This window comes from Rhinatrema bivittatum, chromosome 4 (assembly GCF_901001135.1).
Source record: "Rhinatrema bivittatum chromosome 4, aRhiBiv1.1, whole genome shotgun sequence".
Classification (NCBI taxonomy): Eukaryota; Metazoa; Chordata; class Amphibia; order Gymnophiona; family Rhinatrematidae; genus Rhinatrema; species Rhinatrema bivittatum.
In genome coordinates this window covers 381,495,749-381,512,768 of record NC_042618.1, presented here as the reverse complement: position 1 = coordinate 381,512,768, position 17,020 = coordinate 381,495,749, and the positions used below count along the sequence as shown (strand labels likewise).

At 49.4% G+C, this 17,020-nt stretch overlaps 1 protein-coding gene across 1 annotated transcript in view; it reads right to left on the bottom strand.

Moving 5' to 3' along the window:
* The window catches only part of APPL1 (adaptor protein, phosphotyrosine interacting with PH domain and leucine zipper 1), a 124,213-nt gene that overhangs the window by 26,232 nt on the left and 80,961 nt on the right, over positions 1–17,020 (bottom strand). Inside the window, exons 12-14 of the mRNA XM_029600926.1 lie at positions 6,593–6,635; positions 5,896–5,952; positions 5,572–5,663 (exon numbers count right to left, since the gene is read on the bottom strand). Of these exons, the coding sequence (XP_029456786.1) occupies positions 5,572–5,663; positions 5,896–5,952; positions 6,593–6,635 (192 nt within the window). The remainder of the gene's footprint in view (positions 1–5,571; positions 5,664–5,895; positions 5,953–6,592; positions 6,636–17,020) is intronic.

The following is a 17,020-nucleotide window of genomic DNA, read 5'->3' as shown; positions in this document are numbered from 1 at the left end:
AAATTCAGGAGGTGACCGAGACACAAGGGACTGTCTACCGCCAAGTTGATCAGGTCTGCGAACCGTGGCCACTCCGGAGCTACGAGAATAACCGGCCCCCAGTGGGACTATTTGCCTTAAGACCTTCCCCACCAATGGCCAAGGAGGAAACACAGAGGAGCACGTCGTGAGGCCATGGAAGGACCAGGGCATCCACCCCTTCCGACCCATGCTCCCTTCTGCGACTGAAGAAACGAGCCGCTTTCGCGTTCAGCCATCAAATCCAGCCGGGGGATTCCCCCCCGGCGAGTCAAGAGTCACATCACCTCCTCGGACAGTTCCCATTCGCCGGGATCTAGCCTTTGTCGACTGAGAAAGTCTGCCTGGACGTTGTCCACTCCGGCTATGTGTGATGCCGCCAACCGGAGCAGATTTTGTTCCGCCCAGACCATTTGTCCACCTCTGCGGCCACTGGCCGACTCTTTGTTCCCCCTTGACAATTTATGTAAGCCACAGTTGTCGCATTGTCAGATAGGATTCTTACCGAACGATGCTGGATTAGCGGGAGAAAATGGCGCAACGCTAGACGAACCACCCTCGTCTCCAACTGATTTATGGACCACTTGGACTCCTGTGCTGTCCATTGACGTTGTGCTGATCGTGACTGACAGACCGCCCCCCAACCGGAAAGGCTGGCATCCGTTTGTCACGATCATCCACTGTGGATTCTCTAGATCCATTCTCTGCTGTAAGTGATCGGGGATCAACCACCATTCTAGACTGGGCCTGGCTGGATCCAGAAGGGACAAGGGCAAGTGGAACTCCTCGGACTTGGGGTCCCAATGGGAAAGCAATGCCCTCTGCAAAGGCCTCATATGAGCAAACGCCCAGGGAACCAACTCCAGAGTAGATGCCATAGAACCAAGAACTTGCAAATAGTCCCATACCTTGGGCAACAGAAGGGCCAAAAGACGAACCTGAGACAGTTTGCCCATCCTCTCCCGAGGCAGGAAAACCTTGCCTACAGACATATCGAACCGTGCTCCCAGAAATTCCAACACCTGGGATGGTACCAATTGGCTCTTGAAGAAACTGACAACCCATCCGAGCGAATGGAGGCGATGCAAAACAGACTGCACTGCCATCTTGCAGAGCTCTTCCGATTTCACCCGAATGAGCCAGTCGTCCAGATAGGGATGAACTAAGATCCCTTCCCGCCGCAGACACGCTGCCACTTCCACCATCACCTTGGTGAAAAACGCGGGGAGCCGTCACTAAACCGAATGGCAGCACATGAAACTGATAATGCTCGCCAAAGACCATGAACCGCAGAAACCTTCGATGATGCTCTCTGTTTCCTATGTGAAGGTAAGCCTCCGTCAGATCCAAAGAAGCCAAAAATTTGCCTTTGTGGATGGCCGCAATGACGGACTCAACGTCTCCATTCGAAAATGAGGGACCTGTAGTGCTCTGTTGACCTTTTTTAAGTCCAATATCGACCGGAAGGAGCCCTCCTCTTGGGGACTACAAAATAAATGGAGTACCTGCCGGTCCAACATTCGTTCGGTGGGACAACCGCTCCCAGAACCTTGAGCTGAGACAGGGTTTGGAATATGACCTGTTGCTTTGCAAGAGACCCGCAAGGAGACACCAGGAACAGATCTAGAAGCGGGCGAGCAAAATCCAAAGCATAACCGTGTTCTATGATATCTAGAACCCACTAGTCTGAAGTAATCTTGATCCATTCCTCGCGAAACAGGGAGAGATGACCCCCGATCTCGGGAACGGAGGAATGGGCCGGTGCACCTTCATTGGGAAGCCTTGTTGGAGGAAAATCCTTGGAAGGATCCGTAGTGCTGAGGCTGTCTACCACGAAAGGAATGAGCCCAAGCCCGAGACCTTGCCGACAACTGCTGAGGGGCAAAAGATGAGCCCCTACCTGTACAGAAACGGCGCTGACCCCGAAAATGACCCCGGGTTGCACCAAAAGGGCGAGATGGCCTGGGCATGTCCTCCGGGAGCTTGTAAACCTTATTGTCCCCTAAGGACTTAACCAGTTGTTCCAGATCATCTCCAAATAATAGCTTTCCCCTAAACTGAAAGGCGCCCAGCTGAGACTTAGAAGAGACATCAGCCGACCAATTGCGGAGCCAAAGAAGCCTCCTTACTGAAACTGCCGAGGACATCTTGCGCGCAGAAGTACGAAGAAGATCATACAAAGCGTCCGCTGTATAAGCAACCGCCGCTTCCATGCGGTCAGCCTGTTCTGCCTCCAACGGAGGGAGCTCTTGAGTTGTGAGTAATTGCTGAACTCATCTAAGGGTAGCTCTCTGCATGAGACTACTACTACAGATGGCCGCCCTAATTCCAAGGGCCAATACTTCAAATATCCGCTTGAGTAGAACCTCCAGCTTTCTATCCTGGAGGTCCTTGAGAGCTGCTCCTCCCGTTACTGGAACCTTGGTGCGCTTGGCAATGGCCGACACGGCTGCGTCCAACTTTAAGGATCTTGAGAAGATCCAAGAACTCGTCCGGCAGCAGGTAAAGTTTTTCCATGGCCCTACTAACCTTAGGGTGGCTTTTACAGCTTATGACCATTCCCGGGTCATAAGCTGTAAAAGCATTGGGTGGAAAGGAAAAGTTCTAGGAGGGGCCTGCAGGCCCGACAAAACAGGATCCCCCGAAGAAGGATCCGTCACCGGCTGTGGAACCTATCTAGTTCCTGTAGCACGAGGAATCAAAGGGTCTAGCTCCTCCTTACGAAATAACCGGAGCACCCGCGGATCATCCCCCTCCACCAGAGCAGCATTGTCAACATCATCGCTCGTATCCACCGGGGAGGGGTCCGGAAGCACGGACCCCGGAATGGAAGGCTCCGGTAGCTCAGCATCAGGAGCGGGACGGGAAGGCTGGGTCCTAGGAGCCCCTTGATCCTCCGCAGGCCTTGGGATCTTAGCTGGAAGAGAATATTGCCCATCCAAGTCTGCCTCAGCCTCCATATAAGCTTTGTGAAGCAGTAAAATAAACTGAGAAGAAAATGGGTGCTGTCTCTTTAAAGCCCCCGCCCCCACCCCCCCCCCCCGCCCCGGAGGCACGGCAGGAGGAGGAGAAGAATCATGTCCCAAATTGCGAGGCCTTTGGGGGCTTAACGTAGGCGGAGAAATTAGCCAGAAATCCCCTCCCCCTGAGCATCTGAGCCCTGCGCAGCATCGAGGCCAGAAATCGGGCAAAATGGCCGCCATGCCCGCGCTTGTCAGGGACGGGGCAGGCCTCTCCTTGTGAACTGTCTGACTGCAGCCTAAGCCACGTGATCATGGCAACGCTGATCTTTTCCCTGCAATCGGCAGCTGCGAAGGCCCCTCGCCCCCGGGGATACAGCGGGAGCAGAGGCCTTCGCGAGAGAGCCGCGCTGCCGGCTCTCCACACGCTGCACATTGCAATCCTTGCGGCATGGCAATTTAAGCCGTAAGAAGAAAATCAGCTGACTGAAGCAATTCACCCCTTCCGGAGCCCTGGGAGTTTTCAGCAGGCTCGCTCTGTTTAAAAGGCTTATCCTTTGTCTTTTACTTATGTATTTATTTATTTTTCAGAGATACTCAACCAGGGGAATGTACATCCCTGGGCTTAATATACAATTTGTAGCTCCCACCGGAGGAATTAAGACATCTCTGGCACTGCACAGGGGGGTAGGGACCGGCCCACTGGTAAATCCCCCCCCAACTCACCAGGCTGTGTCAATATTCTCTGGGTATTAAGGCCAAGGGCAGGAGCCCAGCCTTGCCTGCTATTACAAAGTGATCCCCTTTTTTTTTTTTTTTTACTACTTACTACAAGTTGATCTAGTCGAAGGTACTAAGGTTAGGAAACCCCCTTCACTTATTAATCAATCAAATAAAGAATTTTGCAAAGGATCAGGACTGCAGGTTATGCCATCCTTCATCTGCTGGAGTCAGAGAAATACTGAAGGATCGCAGGTGGCACACAGGGTTATCTGGGGGTGCTTTTCAGCTTTTCTCTGACTCCATCTGCTGGAAAGGAGGCATAACCCAGCGGTCTGGACTGAACCTGGTACGTACACGAAAAGAGGCATTATGACATTCTCTGTTTTATTTTCCATTCCCTTCTTAATAATTCTTAACATTCTGTTTGCTTTTTTGACTGCCACAGCACACTGGGCCAATGATTGCAATGTATTATCCACTATGACACCTGATCTCTTTCCTGGGTGGTAACTCCTAAGATAGAACCTAACATTGTGTAACTACAACAAAGATTATTTTTACCTATATGCATCATTTTGCACTTGTCCACGTTAAATTTCATCTGCCATTTGGAAGCCCATCTTCCAGTCTCGCAAGGATCTCTGCAATTGATCACAATCTGCTTGAGATTTCACTACTCTGCATAATTTTGTGTCATCCACAAATTTGATCACCTCACTCATTGTACCCCTTTCCAGATCACTTAAAAATATATTAAAAAGCACCAGTCCAAGTACAGACCCCTAAGGTTCTCCATGGTTTACCTTTTTCCACTGTGAAAACTAACCATTTAATCCTACTCTCTGTTTCCTGTTACAGAATTACTAACTGAAAACAACAAAGGTGAGTCAACTAAAGGTATATGATTAGAAGAATAACCTTAGTTTTACTGAGATTTAACAATAGCCTATGATGAGATAGCCATGTCCTAACTGAAGAAATATAGAGGGATAGTAAATATTGAGTGGCTTGCCATGAAGCTTGCTTTGGAAACATGAACAGTAAACTATCTGTGAGTATAAGGTAGATATTCAAAAGAAAGCTGGGCTCCTATTTTCAGTGGAACCTAGAATTCTAAGTTTTCAGCTAAAAATTCACCTAAATTTAGGATTGTTTTTCATTTTCCTAAATTTAGGCCCCTAAGTTAAGTGTCTAGTGCTGAAAGTCAATGTTAAATATCTAATTTTTTCCCACCCTAACTCCACTCCTGTAGGTATCCAATTTTCAGGAACCTAAATTTAGGCATTTGGCCCTACTGTAGTACATTTTCAAAAGAATCAATTTAAGAACCTAACTCTAAAGTTAGACATCTAAGTCCTTTAAAAACTGACATCTGGGTGTCACTGTTGTGGGATGGCTGAATGAGCACAACATGGCAAACTAGTAAGCCTACAATATCACATACCTTATGTGGACAAGCATGCATGAAAAAATTTATCAATTTGAAAAACAAAGTAATAGGATTTGATGAACTCATTTTGCTAATTAAATTAATGCAACTGAACTGGATGGCAATGAAGCACTGAGTATCTGTATGAGGAGGAGTTCAGCCCATACCAGCAGTGATATAAACTGCTTTAGGCTTCCATGAATGCTTTGAGGTTACATGCACAGAGTGGCAATTACCATCCTAAACAGCAATGAGTAGATGTTTATTAATTAAACAGAATTCTAAACTGCCTGCAAGAACCAATTCTCCTCCTACTAGAAACTTTGAAAGCAACTTTCAATGGCTGAAATACTTCTTTTAAATAAAAGTAAGGATTCAGATGTCATGGGCAGACACCCTAGGAAAGATGTTCTTTCAACTGTCTCATACTATGCAGCTTACCTTGCTGGCCGCATGCTCTCATGTCTCTGCTGGAAGGAGGGAGAAGGAGTGACAGCCTCCAAAGCTGACTGATTAACCCTTGCTGCAATTTCCTACAGTGAAAAAATAAAAACCCTGGGCTGTGGAAGATTATAGAACTTTATGGCATGCTCATAGGCAAACTATCAATTCCAAACTATGCATCTTCTGCTCACAAATATTGTATATCAATATCAAACCTATCAGATGAAAATTAGTATCTGTTTGTTCTTGATCTAGTTTGTAATTTTTACTTTAACGTTTTCCTAATTTATGTTTGCCTTAATAATCAGCTAGAGAACTTACTTCTGCATTTTCACTCAGATATATCCGTTTTGAAATGTTATTTATTGTGCAAATCCACTAAAAGAAAAACAGGTAAAAATCAGATTAAACATTTCAAAACTGCCAGGTCAATCATACTTTATTCCCTTTTCACTCTTGCATCTTCCAACTTAAAACACAGCACTAGTTTGTTTTATGTTAGATAAGTCACTTAAAAATTAACACAAAACCACCACAAACCTTTTTCACACTGAAGTTTACTAATGTTCTGAGGAGTTTTTAGTGCTTAAAGTTTTCAAAAGCTTTTTCTACTTAGGTTCATACTATTATGCTTAGCTCTATCTGAACTCCTTGCAGGTAGAACATTAGAACATGTAACAGCTAAGTGAAATATCAACAGCAGATATTTAAAAATAGGGAGTGTGGCCATTCTAAGAAAAGATATATACCAGATTCAAGAAGTATAAAAACATAGATCTAAAATATATTATGATAAAATAAGAAAGACAAGAACGGGCCTAGAAGAGGAAGTAACAGACATAAGGATATGGTTAAGCTGATATTTTGAGAAATCCAGCTCTGAAATGACAGATACCAATAACTCGATGCCCCAACTCTGGAGGGTTAGAAAGCAGTAACAGCACCATGCATCTTAGCCAAGGCTGCAAGAAGCACATTTGCTAAACATAGAGCAAAACTGTACTGCATACCACCTTACCTCTTCACTATCTTTTCTGCTCTCTGCTTGCAAAATTACAGCCCTGAAAGAAAAATAAGTTTCAGAAACTGCTCTTCAACCCAAATCATTCTTTAATATTGAAATAGGCTACAATTACTATATCCAATTTACCTTTTTATCAGTTAAAAATGGTGTACCCTACATGCGGCTAGTCTATTTAGGATCTTAAAATCCTAGAAAAACAGAGCTGAAAGGAACAAGAGGGCATCCTGTCCATCTCCTAGACTCCAGGCAAATTCCACTCTGTCTGTATCATTCCAGTCAAATATAAGTACAGTGGCTTGCAAAAGTTTTCGACCCACTAAAATGCTGAGATTACTTACCTGATAATCTCCTTTTCCTTAGTGTAGACAGATGGACTCAGAACAAGTGGGTATAGTGTGCTCGTGCTAGCAGTTGGAGACAGATCTGACGTCAGCACGGGTACATATACCCCCACAGGAAGTGAAGCAACTCAGTAATCTTCCTTGCAAAAGCTGTTATGGATATATGTGTACTGACTGATCAATGAATTAGTGAAACAGGATTCCCCTGACCGATTGATAGTAGCTGGAGACCGCCAGCGCTTCCAACCGGAAGGCGTCGACACCTGGTAGAGTGGACGCTCTTATGTAAGAAACTGACATGGCTTACCTTGAATTGGTGAAACCCATGTACACCGGCAGCCGGGCGGGATGCTGAGTCCATCTGTCTACACTAAGGAAAAGGAGATTATCAGGTAAGTAATCTCAGCATTTCCTAGCGTGTAGCCAGATGGACTCAGAACAAGTGGGATGTACAAAAGCTTTACTCCCGGACTGGGCGGGAGGCTGCCTGAGGACCGCGTAGGACTGCCCTCGCAAATGCTGTCCCCTCCCTGGCCTGGACATCCAGACGGTAAAATCTGGAAAAGGTATGGAGGGAGGACCATGTCGCCGCCTTACATATTTCTGCGGGCGACAGCATCCTCGATTCTGCCCAAGATGCTGCTTGCGCTCTGGTAGAATGAGCCTTGACCTGTAAAGGTGGTGACTTTCCGGCCTCTACGTAGGCCGCTCTGATAACTTCTTTAATCCAACGGGCTATGGTAGGCCGAGAGGCCGCTTCCCCTTACTTCTTCCCGCTGTGAAGGACGAACAGATGGTCCGTCTTTCTTACTGCTTCTGTCTGTTCCAGGTATCTGGGTAGCAATCTGCCGATGTCGAGATGGCGTAGCAAACGCCCTTCTTCTGATTTCTTCAAGCCCGTCGTGGTTGGCAAAGATATGGTTTGGTTGAGGTGAAATTGTGAGACCACCATAGGCAAAAAGGAGGGAACCGTGCGAAGATGGATAGCCTCAGGAGTGATTCTGAGAAAGGGATCACGGCAGGACAGCGCTTGTAGCTCTTAGATGCGGCGTGCGGAACACACTGCCAGCAAGGACACCATCTTCAAAGTTAGCGAACGGAGAGACAGGCCCCGAAGGGGTCTGAAAGTGGATCCCGCGAGGAAATCCAAAACTATGTTGAGGTTCCACATGGGCACTGGCCACTTCAGTGGCGGACGAATGTGCTTGACTCCTTTCAGGAAGCGGGAAACATCTGGGTGCGTGGCAATGGTCTTGCCATCCCTCCTGGGACTGTAGCAAGACAGCGCAGCCACCTGAACCTTGATGGAGCTTAGGGAGAGACCCTTCTGAAGCCCATCCTGAAGGAAATCCAGAACAATAGGGATTGTGGTCGCATGTGGATTGGTGCCATGAGTGTCGCACCAGGCTTCAAATACTCTCCAGATCCTTATGTAGGTGAGGGATGTGGAAAACTTGCGAGCTCGGAGGAGTGTATCTATCACCGGCTCCGAGTAACCTCTTTTCTTCAGTCTAGCCCTCTCAATGGCCAGACCGTAAGAGAGAATTGAGCCGGATCCTCGTGGAGGATGGGACCTTGACGAAGCAGGTCCCTGAGAGGAGGCAGGGGAAGGGGCTCCCCTGCCAGTAGTCTTCTCATGTCCGCGTACCAAGGTCTTCTGGGCCAGTCTGGTGCCACTAGAAGAACTAGGCCTCTGTGTCTCTGAATCTTGTGAAGCAGGGCGCCCAGCAGGGGCCACGGAGGAAAGGCGTATAGCAGAGTCCCTGGAGGCCATGGCTGAACCAGGGCGTCGATCCCGTGAGAGAACGGATCTCGCTTGCGGCTGAAGTATCTGGGTACTTGAGCATTGGACCTGTCCGCTAACAGGTCCATGTCCGGAATCCCCCACTGATCCACGATCATCTGGAAGGGTGGGGGATAGCTGCCACTCTCCCGGATTTAGGCTTTCCCTGCTGAGGAAGTCGGCCGCGGTGTTCTCTTCCAGCAATGTGGACGGCGGAGATGTCCTGGAGATTCGCCTCTGCCCAAGCCATCAGCGGGGCTATCTCTAGGGACACCTGTTGGCTTCTGGTTCCGCCTTGTCGATTGATGTATGCCACCGTGGTGGTGTTGTCGGACATCACTCTGACTGCTCTGTTCCTCAGTCTGTGGGCAAATCGCAGGCATGCGAATCGGACTGCTTGTGCCTCTAGACGGTTGATGTTCCACCCCGACTCTTCTCTGTTCCACTGCCCTTGGGCGGTAAGCTCTTCGCAGTGTGCTCCCCATCTGCTCAGGCTGGCATCTGTGGTGAGCAGAGTCCATGTGGGGGAGGACATCTTCGACCCCCTGCTCGTGTGGTCGGACTGCAACCACCACCGTAGCTGGGTCCGCAGTCTGGCTGGTAGAGGTAGATGCACGGAGTAATTCCGGAAGTGAGGGCTCCATCGAGAGAGGAGGGAGCGTTGTAGTGGTCTCATATGGGCCCTTGCCCAGGGTACCACTTCCAGGGTGGATGCCATGAGACCGAGAACCTGCAGATAGTCCCAAGCTATGGGCCGACTGGCTCCCATCAGGGACCGTAGACGCGTCTGGAGTTTTAACCTCCTCTTGGTAGTGAGGCTGACTTTGTCTGCCTGAGTGTCGAACTGGACTCCCAGGTATTCCAGTGATTGGGAAGGCTGTAGGCAACTCTTGCTTAGGTTGACTACCCATCCCAGGCTTTCCAGAAGGGCGATCACTCTGTCGGTTGCCCGATGGCTCTCCTCTCGTGATTTCGCTCTGATCAGCCAATTGTCTAGGTAGGGATGGACAAGGATTCCTTCCCGTCTGAGCGCCGCTGCTACTGCTACGATCACCTTGGTGAAGGTCCGCGGCGCCGTGGCTAACCTGAAGGGCAAAGCCCGGAATTGGAAGTGTTGTCCCAGAACCTTGAAGCGTAGGTAGCGCTGATGATCCTGATGGATCGGGATATGCAGGTAGGCTTCTGATAAGTCTAAGGCCGTGAGGAATTCCCCTGGCTGTACTGCGGTCTTGACTGAGCGCAGAGTTTCCATGCGAAACCTCGGGACCCTTAAGTATCGGTTGACTGACTTGAGGTCCAATACGGGCCAGAAAGTGCCCTCTTTCTTGGGTACCATGAAATAAATGGAATAGTGCCCAGAATCCATTTCCCATGCAGGTACTGGGATTATGGCTTTCAAGGACAGGAGCCTTGCCAGGGTAGCTTCTAATGCTGCTTTCTTGTGGATTGGACACGGAGATTCCACGAACCTGTCCGGAGGGATGTGATGGAAGTCCAGAAAATACCCCTCTCGGATGATGGCGAGGACCCACTGGTCCGACGTAATCTCGACCCACCTGGGGTAGAAGAGGGTTAACCTGCCCCCTATGGCTTTGACCCCTGGATGGATCGGCTGATTCTCATTGGAGGGTACGGCCGGGACCCAAACCCGAGCCGGCTCCCCTCTTGCGCTGCTTGGTCCAAAAGGACTGGTTCCTGGCCTGAGGACGAGGCGCCTGGTAGCGACTCCTATAGGGAGTGAAGCGTTGGGAGCTTCTACCTCTGGAGGACCTTGGAAAGGTGCGCTGGTTCCTCTTGGACCTGTCTTCCGGTAGTCGAGGTACTGGAGAGGCACCCCATGTGCTGGCCAGTTTATCTAGGTCGCTGTCAAACAGAAGAGACCCCTTGAACGGCATTCTAGTGAGACGTGTCTTAGAAGGGGCGTCGGCTGACCAGTTTCATATCCAGAGCTGCCTCCTGGCTGCTACTGAGGATGAGACCCCCTTGGCTGTCGTATGGACTAGTTCGGAGGCGGCATCCGTAAGGAACGAGAGAGCCGACTCCATGTCAGCTGCCGGGGCATTGTTCCTGACCTGTGACAAACAGGAACGCGTTACCACGGTGCAGCATGTTGCGATTCGCAAAGACAGAGCTGCTACCTCAAAGGTGTGTTTCAGGATGGCGTCCAGGCGTCGGTCATGAGCATCCTTGAGGGCCGCCCCCCCTCCACTGGAATGGTGGTGCGCTTGACCACAGTGCTAACCAAGGCGTCCACCTGAGGGCACGCCAGCATATCCTTGACTGCCGGGTCCAGGGGGTACATGCCGGACAGGGCCCGACCCCCTTTGAATAAGGCCTCCGGCGCATTCCACTCCAGATCGATCAGCTGTTGCGCCGCTTGCAGGAAGGGAAAATGGCGGGCTGTGGGACGAAGACCCTCCAGCAGGGGGTTCTGCGTAGATGCCTCCATAGTGCTGGGGCCTGGAATAGCCAACTCCGTCAGGCACTGAGAGACCAGGTCGGAGAGATCCTCCTTGGGAAAGAACCACCTCATAGTTCGATATGGCTCTATCCCCGAGGGAAGTTCTCCCTCCTCAGGGGGGTTCTGACTCGTCCTCCGAGACATCAGGGTCCGCATGAGCGGGACTGCCCGGAGGCGGATGCCCACAATAAGGGCGAGAAGGGCCACGGGTAGGGTCAGCCGGAGCGGCAGCAGGGCCTGGACGGGACGCTGACTGCATCTGTACAAAGGCGTGGATCCCCTTAAATAAGTCAACCCAGGAAATGGAAGCGGTCTCTAGCCGTCGGGGTACTAGGTCCCCCGGAATTCCTGGCTGTTCAGGGCACCCCGCTAGATCCGGGGTGGCCCCTGGGGAACTGTTGGTAAACCTCGGTTGAGACTGGTCCTGGCCCAAGGCTCCCACGGCCTCCTCACATTGGGCACAAAGGGAGTCTGGCTCCTCGCTCTGCGTGGCTCTAAGCTAGTACGCTGAGCATAGGCCAAGAGCTTTCACGCCGGAAGCAGGAGGCGCCTCCCCTGGAAATGCCGGGGCGTTCAAGTGTTCCATCGCTGTGAATGCCGGGCGCCGGCTTATACCAATAATATGCGCTTAATAATATACAATATGCGCTCAAGAATATGCGTTCAGCACTATGCGTTCAAATAACGTACAATATGCGCTCAATATACAATATGCGCTCAAGAATATGCGTTCAGCACTACGCGCTCAATAATATACAGCATGCGCTTAAGAATATGCGTTCAGCTATATGCGCTCAAGAACAAACGATATGCGCTCAAATATACAGTATGCGCTCAAATTATGCGTACAGCACTATGCGCTCAATAATATGCGCACAAAAACATACGCTTAGTAATGTATGTGCTGTGTTGTGCGCCTCTCCACAGGCGCCTATCCTGGGTGCTTAATACCTTAACAAGGCTAACAAAATGGCGACCTCTACGGCGTGTCGTCCACCGACGCCGCCAATCCTCGTACCTCGGAGACCAAAAGTAAGAGATGTACGCCTTACCTGATCTTCGGCGCTTCCCGGCTGTAACCCGGGCGGTCTCCGGCTGCGGGGGGAGAGGGGAAATACCTTCACCGCCGCGCTCGAGGAAATGCACCCGCTGCCTCTAAGCCGCCGAACTCATCTCGCTCGGGGCTAAGTCCACGCCAGGACCGAGGCGCCTCTCAGCCAGGCCTGAGCCCTTCTCGCTCGGAGGCTAGATCCCTGCCGCGATTCGGCCACCGGGCCGAGGCCTAAACCGCCGAGGGATCGCGGAAATCACCTCAGGAAACTCAACTGGGGGAGGGACCCGAGGGTATCACCGCAGGAGTGCGGGGCTCGTCGGTATCTTCTCAAGAATTTAGAAGTCAAAAGTAGAAAGTAGAAAGTAGATTTGGAAAACACGCTCAGCGAGCATGCAGGAGCTCCAAACTGCTTTGGAGACGGAAATTACTGAGTTGCTTCACTTCCTGTGGGGGTATATGTACCCGTGCTGACGTCAGATCCGTCTCCAACTGCTAGCACGAGCACACTATACCCACTTGTTCTGAGTCCATCTGGCTACATGCTAGGAAATCAGCAATTTGTGTTGATTAAAAATGACACACAGATTGTTCCAGATAGTATGTTTATTGCAAACCAGTATGCTCTTAAAGTAAATTTCCAATGTCACAATTCATTATTTCTCTGCATTTTTGTAAAATAAAATTAAAAACCAAAAAATGCTTCAGACTAGCACTTGGTAGAACCACCTTTTGCTGCAATAACAGCTTTGTCTGTTAAGGTAAGTTTCTACCAGCTTTGCACACTGTTTGGAAGTGATTTTTGCACATTTTTGCTGGCAGATTTGCTCCAGGTTGTTCAGGTTGGTTGGATGACACTTTTAGACTGCAATTTTCAAATAGTGTCATAGATTCTTGATTGGATTGGGATCTGGGCTTTGAATTGGCCATTGTAGAACATTCACCTTTTTGTTGTACAACCACTTCTGTGTTGCTTTAACCTTGTGCTTGGGATCATCTTTTCTGCTCTCCTGCTAAAAGGTGAACTTGCTCCCAAGTTTTAGTTTTGGGTTTTTTTAGCAGACTGAAGCAGGTTGTACCACTCATCCATCCTTCAATGTTAACAAGATGCCCAGTCCCTGCTGAGGAAAAACATCCCCATAACATGATCTGCCACCACCATACTTTACTGTTGGAATGGTGTTTGCTGAGGAATGGACAGTGTTAGGTTTGTTCTTTATCACTCAACACACAATTAAACTCTGGAATTTGTTGCCAGAAGATGTGGTTAGTGCAGTTAGTATAGATGTGTTTAAAAAAGGATTGGATAAGTTCTTGGAGGAGAGGTCCATTACTTGCTATTAAGTTGACTTAGATAATAACCACCGCTATTACTAGCAATGGTAACATGGAATAGACTTAGTTTTTGGGTACTTGCCAGGTTCTTATGGCCTGGATTGGCCACTGTTGGAAACAGGATGCTGGGCTTGATGGACCCTTGGTCTGACCCAGTATGGCATGTTCTTATGTTCTTAATTTGGCCAAAAAGCTTCATTTTTGTATCATCTGACCACAAAACCTTATCCCACATTTTAGCTGGGTCACTCTGAGGCTTTCAGGCAAACTCCAGACGTGCTTTGATGTGGTTTGTCTTCAGTAAGGCTTCTTTCTAGCCACCTTCCTATGCAGGACAATTGTATGCAGAGTTCTTGATATGGTTGACTGGTGCACCTCCTCCACTCGTCTCAGCCACTGAACTCTGTAGCTCCTTCAAAGTGATTGTTGGCCTCTCTGTGACTTCCCTCACAAGTCTCCTTCATGCTCTGATGCTGAGTTTTGAAGGAAGGCCTTGTCTAAGCAGTGTTTGGGTGGTATGATGCAGCTTCCATTTTCTCACAATTGATCCAACAACGCTCACTAGGATAGTGGTTCTCAACCTTTTTTCTATCCTGACACACCTGACAAAGCAAATGTTGCTTACCTGATGTAACAGGTGTTCTCACAGGACAGCAGGATGTTAGTCCTCACAAATGGGTGACATCGAGGATGGAGCCCACCACGGAAAACTTCTGTCAAAGTTTAAACAGAACTTTGACTGGCCCCTACTGGGCATGCCCAGCAAGGCACTGACCCTGCAGCCAGCAGGGGTCTCCCTTCAGTCTGATTTTCAAAGCTACAGGCAGTGCCTAGAAAGTAAAAATAAAACGAACCCAACACCGCGGGGAGGCGGGCGGGTTTCGTGAGGACTAACATCCTGCTGTCCTGTGAGAACACCTGTTACATCAGGTAAGCAACATTTGCTTTCTCACAGGACAAGCAGGATGGTTGTCCTCACAAATGGGTGAGTACCGAGCTGAGGATGTCCCGACTTGCACCAAATGTACCCAACGGCGTGCAACAGGCACAACAACTGGGGTGGAATTTGGGGAAGGGCATCCGCACCCTACCGGGCAGGTGGAAGGGTGTTGGTACATCAGGTTGGAAAAAGGTTACGCAAGACAGATTGGCCGAAGATGGAGTCCTGTCTTCCAGCTTTGTCCAAACAATAGTGGGCTGCAAAGGTATGGAGGGAACTCCAGGTTGCAGCTTTGCAGATGTCAGGAAGCGGCACTGATCGAAGGTGTGCCACTGACGTCGCCATGGCCCTCACAGAGTGTGCTTTAACACGGTCTTGAAAAGGAATGCCAGCTTGCTCATAGCAAAAAGAGATGCAGTCCGCCAACCAGGAGGAAAGAGCCTGCTTACCCACAGGTTGTCCTAGCTTGTTAGGATGGAAAGAGACGAACAATTGAGTGCTCTTCCTGTGAGAATCTGTACGGTCTAGGTAAAAAGCTAGAGCCCGTTTACAGTCTAGGGTATGCAGGGTCTGTTCTCCAGAGTTGGAGTGGGGCCTGGGAAAAAAGATAGGTAGTACGATAGATTGATTGATATGAAACTCTGAAACTACCTTAGGTAAAAATTTAGGGTGAGTGCGGAGTACCGCCCGGTCCTGCAGGAGTTTAGTGTAAGGTGGATAGGTAACTAAGGCCTGTAATTCACTAACCCTGCGAGCTGAAGTAACAGCTAAAAGAAATAACACTTTCCAAGTGAGATATTTAAAGTCACAGGAGTGCAGAGGTTCGAAGGGAGGTTTCATAAGACGACCAAGAACCAGATTAAGGTCCCAGGATGGGGCCGGAGGACGCAAAGGTGGCTTTAGATGGAGTAAGCCCTTAAGAAAGCGTGTTACTAGGGGTTGTACTGAGATAGGATTACCCCCAATACCCTTATGGAAGGCGGCTACCGCACTGACATGCATTCTGATAGAAGAGGTTTTAAGACCTGATTCAGAGAGATGCCACAAATAGTCCAAAAATTTGGAGATTGGACAGGAAAGGGGATCAAGGGACTGAGAAGTGCACCATGATGTGTACCTTTTCCATTTGTATGAGTAAGACTTTCTTGTGGAAGGCTTTCGTGAAGCTATCAGGACCCGAGAAACGGAATCTGAAAGGTTAAATGGTTGAAGGACTAACCTTTCAACATCCATGCCGTCAGGGACAAGGCTTGGAGGTTGGGATGGAGGAGGCATCCGTCGTTTTGAGTGAGCAGATGCGGGTCCTTTCCCAGAGGAATGTGTCTGCGGATGGAGAGATCCTGGAGTATTGGAAACCATACTTGGCGTGGCCAGTAAGGTGTTATCAGGATCATGGTTCCTCCGTCCTGGCGTAGCTTCACGAGAGTCTTTGACACAAGAGGAAGTGGAGGGAATGCATAGAGCAGACCGGTTGTCCACTTGAGGGAGAATGCATCCCTCGGCCGAGAGTGTTGGCTCCGAATGAGAGAGCAGTAATTGTCCACTTTGTGGTTCTGAGGGGACGCAAAGAGGTCTATGCGGGGAAAACCCCACTTTCGAAACAGAGAGGACGCTACGAGAGGGTTGAGTGACCACTCGTGTGGTTGGAAGACACGGCTCAGCTGGTCTGCCAATACATTGTCCACTCCCGGCAAGTAAGTGGCCCTGAGGTACATAGAGTGGGAGAGGGCTTCCGCCCAAATCTGCGCAGCTTCTTGACACAGAAGGAAGGAGCCTGTGCCTCCCTGCTTGTTTATGTACCACATGGCCACCTGGTTGTCCGTCTGGATTAAGATTATCTGATGAAATAGACGATCTCTGAAAGTTCGGAGCGCATAGCGAATTGCACGAAGTTCCAGGAAATTTATCTGGTGTTCGGCTTCCTCTTTGGACCATAACCCTTGGGTTTGAAAGTCGTCCACATGGGCTCCCCAACCGATGTGAGAAGCGTCGGTGGTTAGGATTACTTGTGGATCCGGTGGAAGAAAAGGTAAGCCCTGAAGGAGGTTGACCTGAGTCGTCCACCAGGTTAAGGACAGGCGTAGCGCTTGAGTGACTGTGATTATGGAGGACAGAGGCTGAAAAGCTTGAATCCATTGGTGTCGTAGAGTCCATTGTGTTACTCTCATGGCTAGTCGGGTCATGGGAGTGACTTGAACCAAGGATGCCATGTGTCCTAGGAGAATGAGGAACTGGCGAGCCGTGGCAGTGTTCTGAGACTGGAGCTGGCGAGCCAGGGATATTAGGGTGTGAACCCTCTGAAGAGGAAGGTAAGCCTTTGCCTGTAAGGTGTCCAAGTCTGCCCCAATGAAAGATAAGGTTTGTGACGGGACTAAGCAAGATTTCTCGTAATTGACAAGAAACCCTAAGGAAAGGAGTGTTTGAATTGTCAATTTTAGGGAGGATTGAGCTATCTGTTGGGTGGAGGCCCTGATTAGCCAATCGTCCAGATAGGGGAAGACGTGGACACCT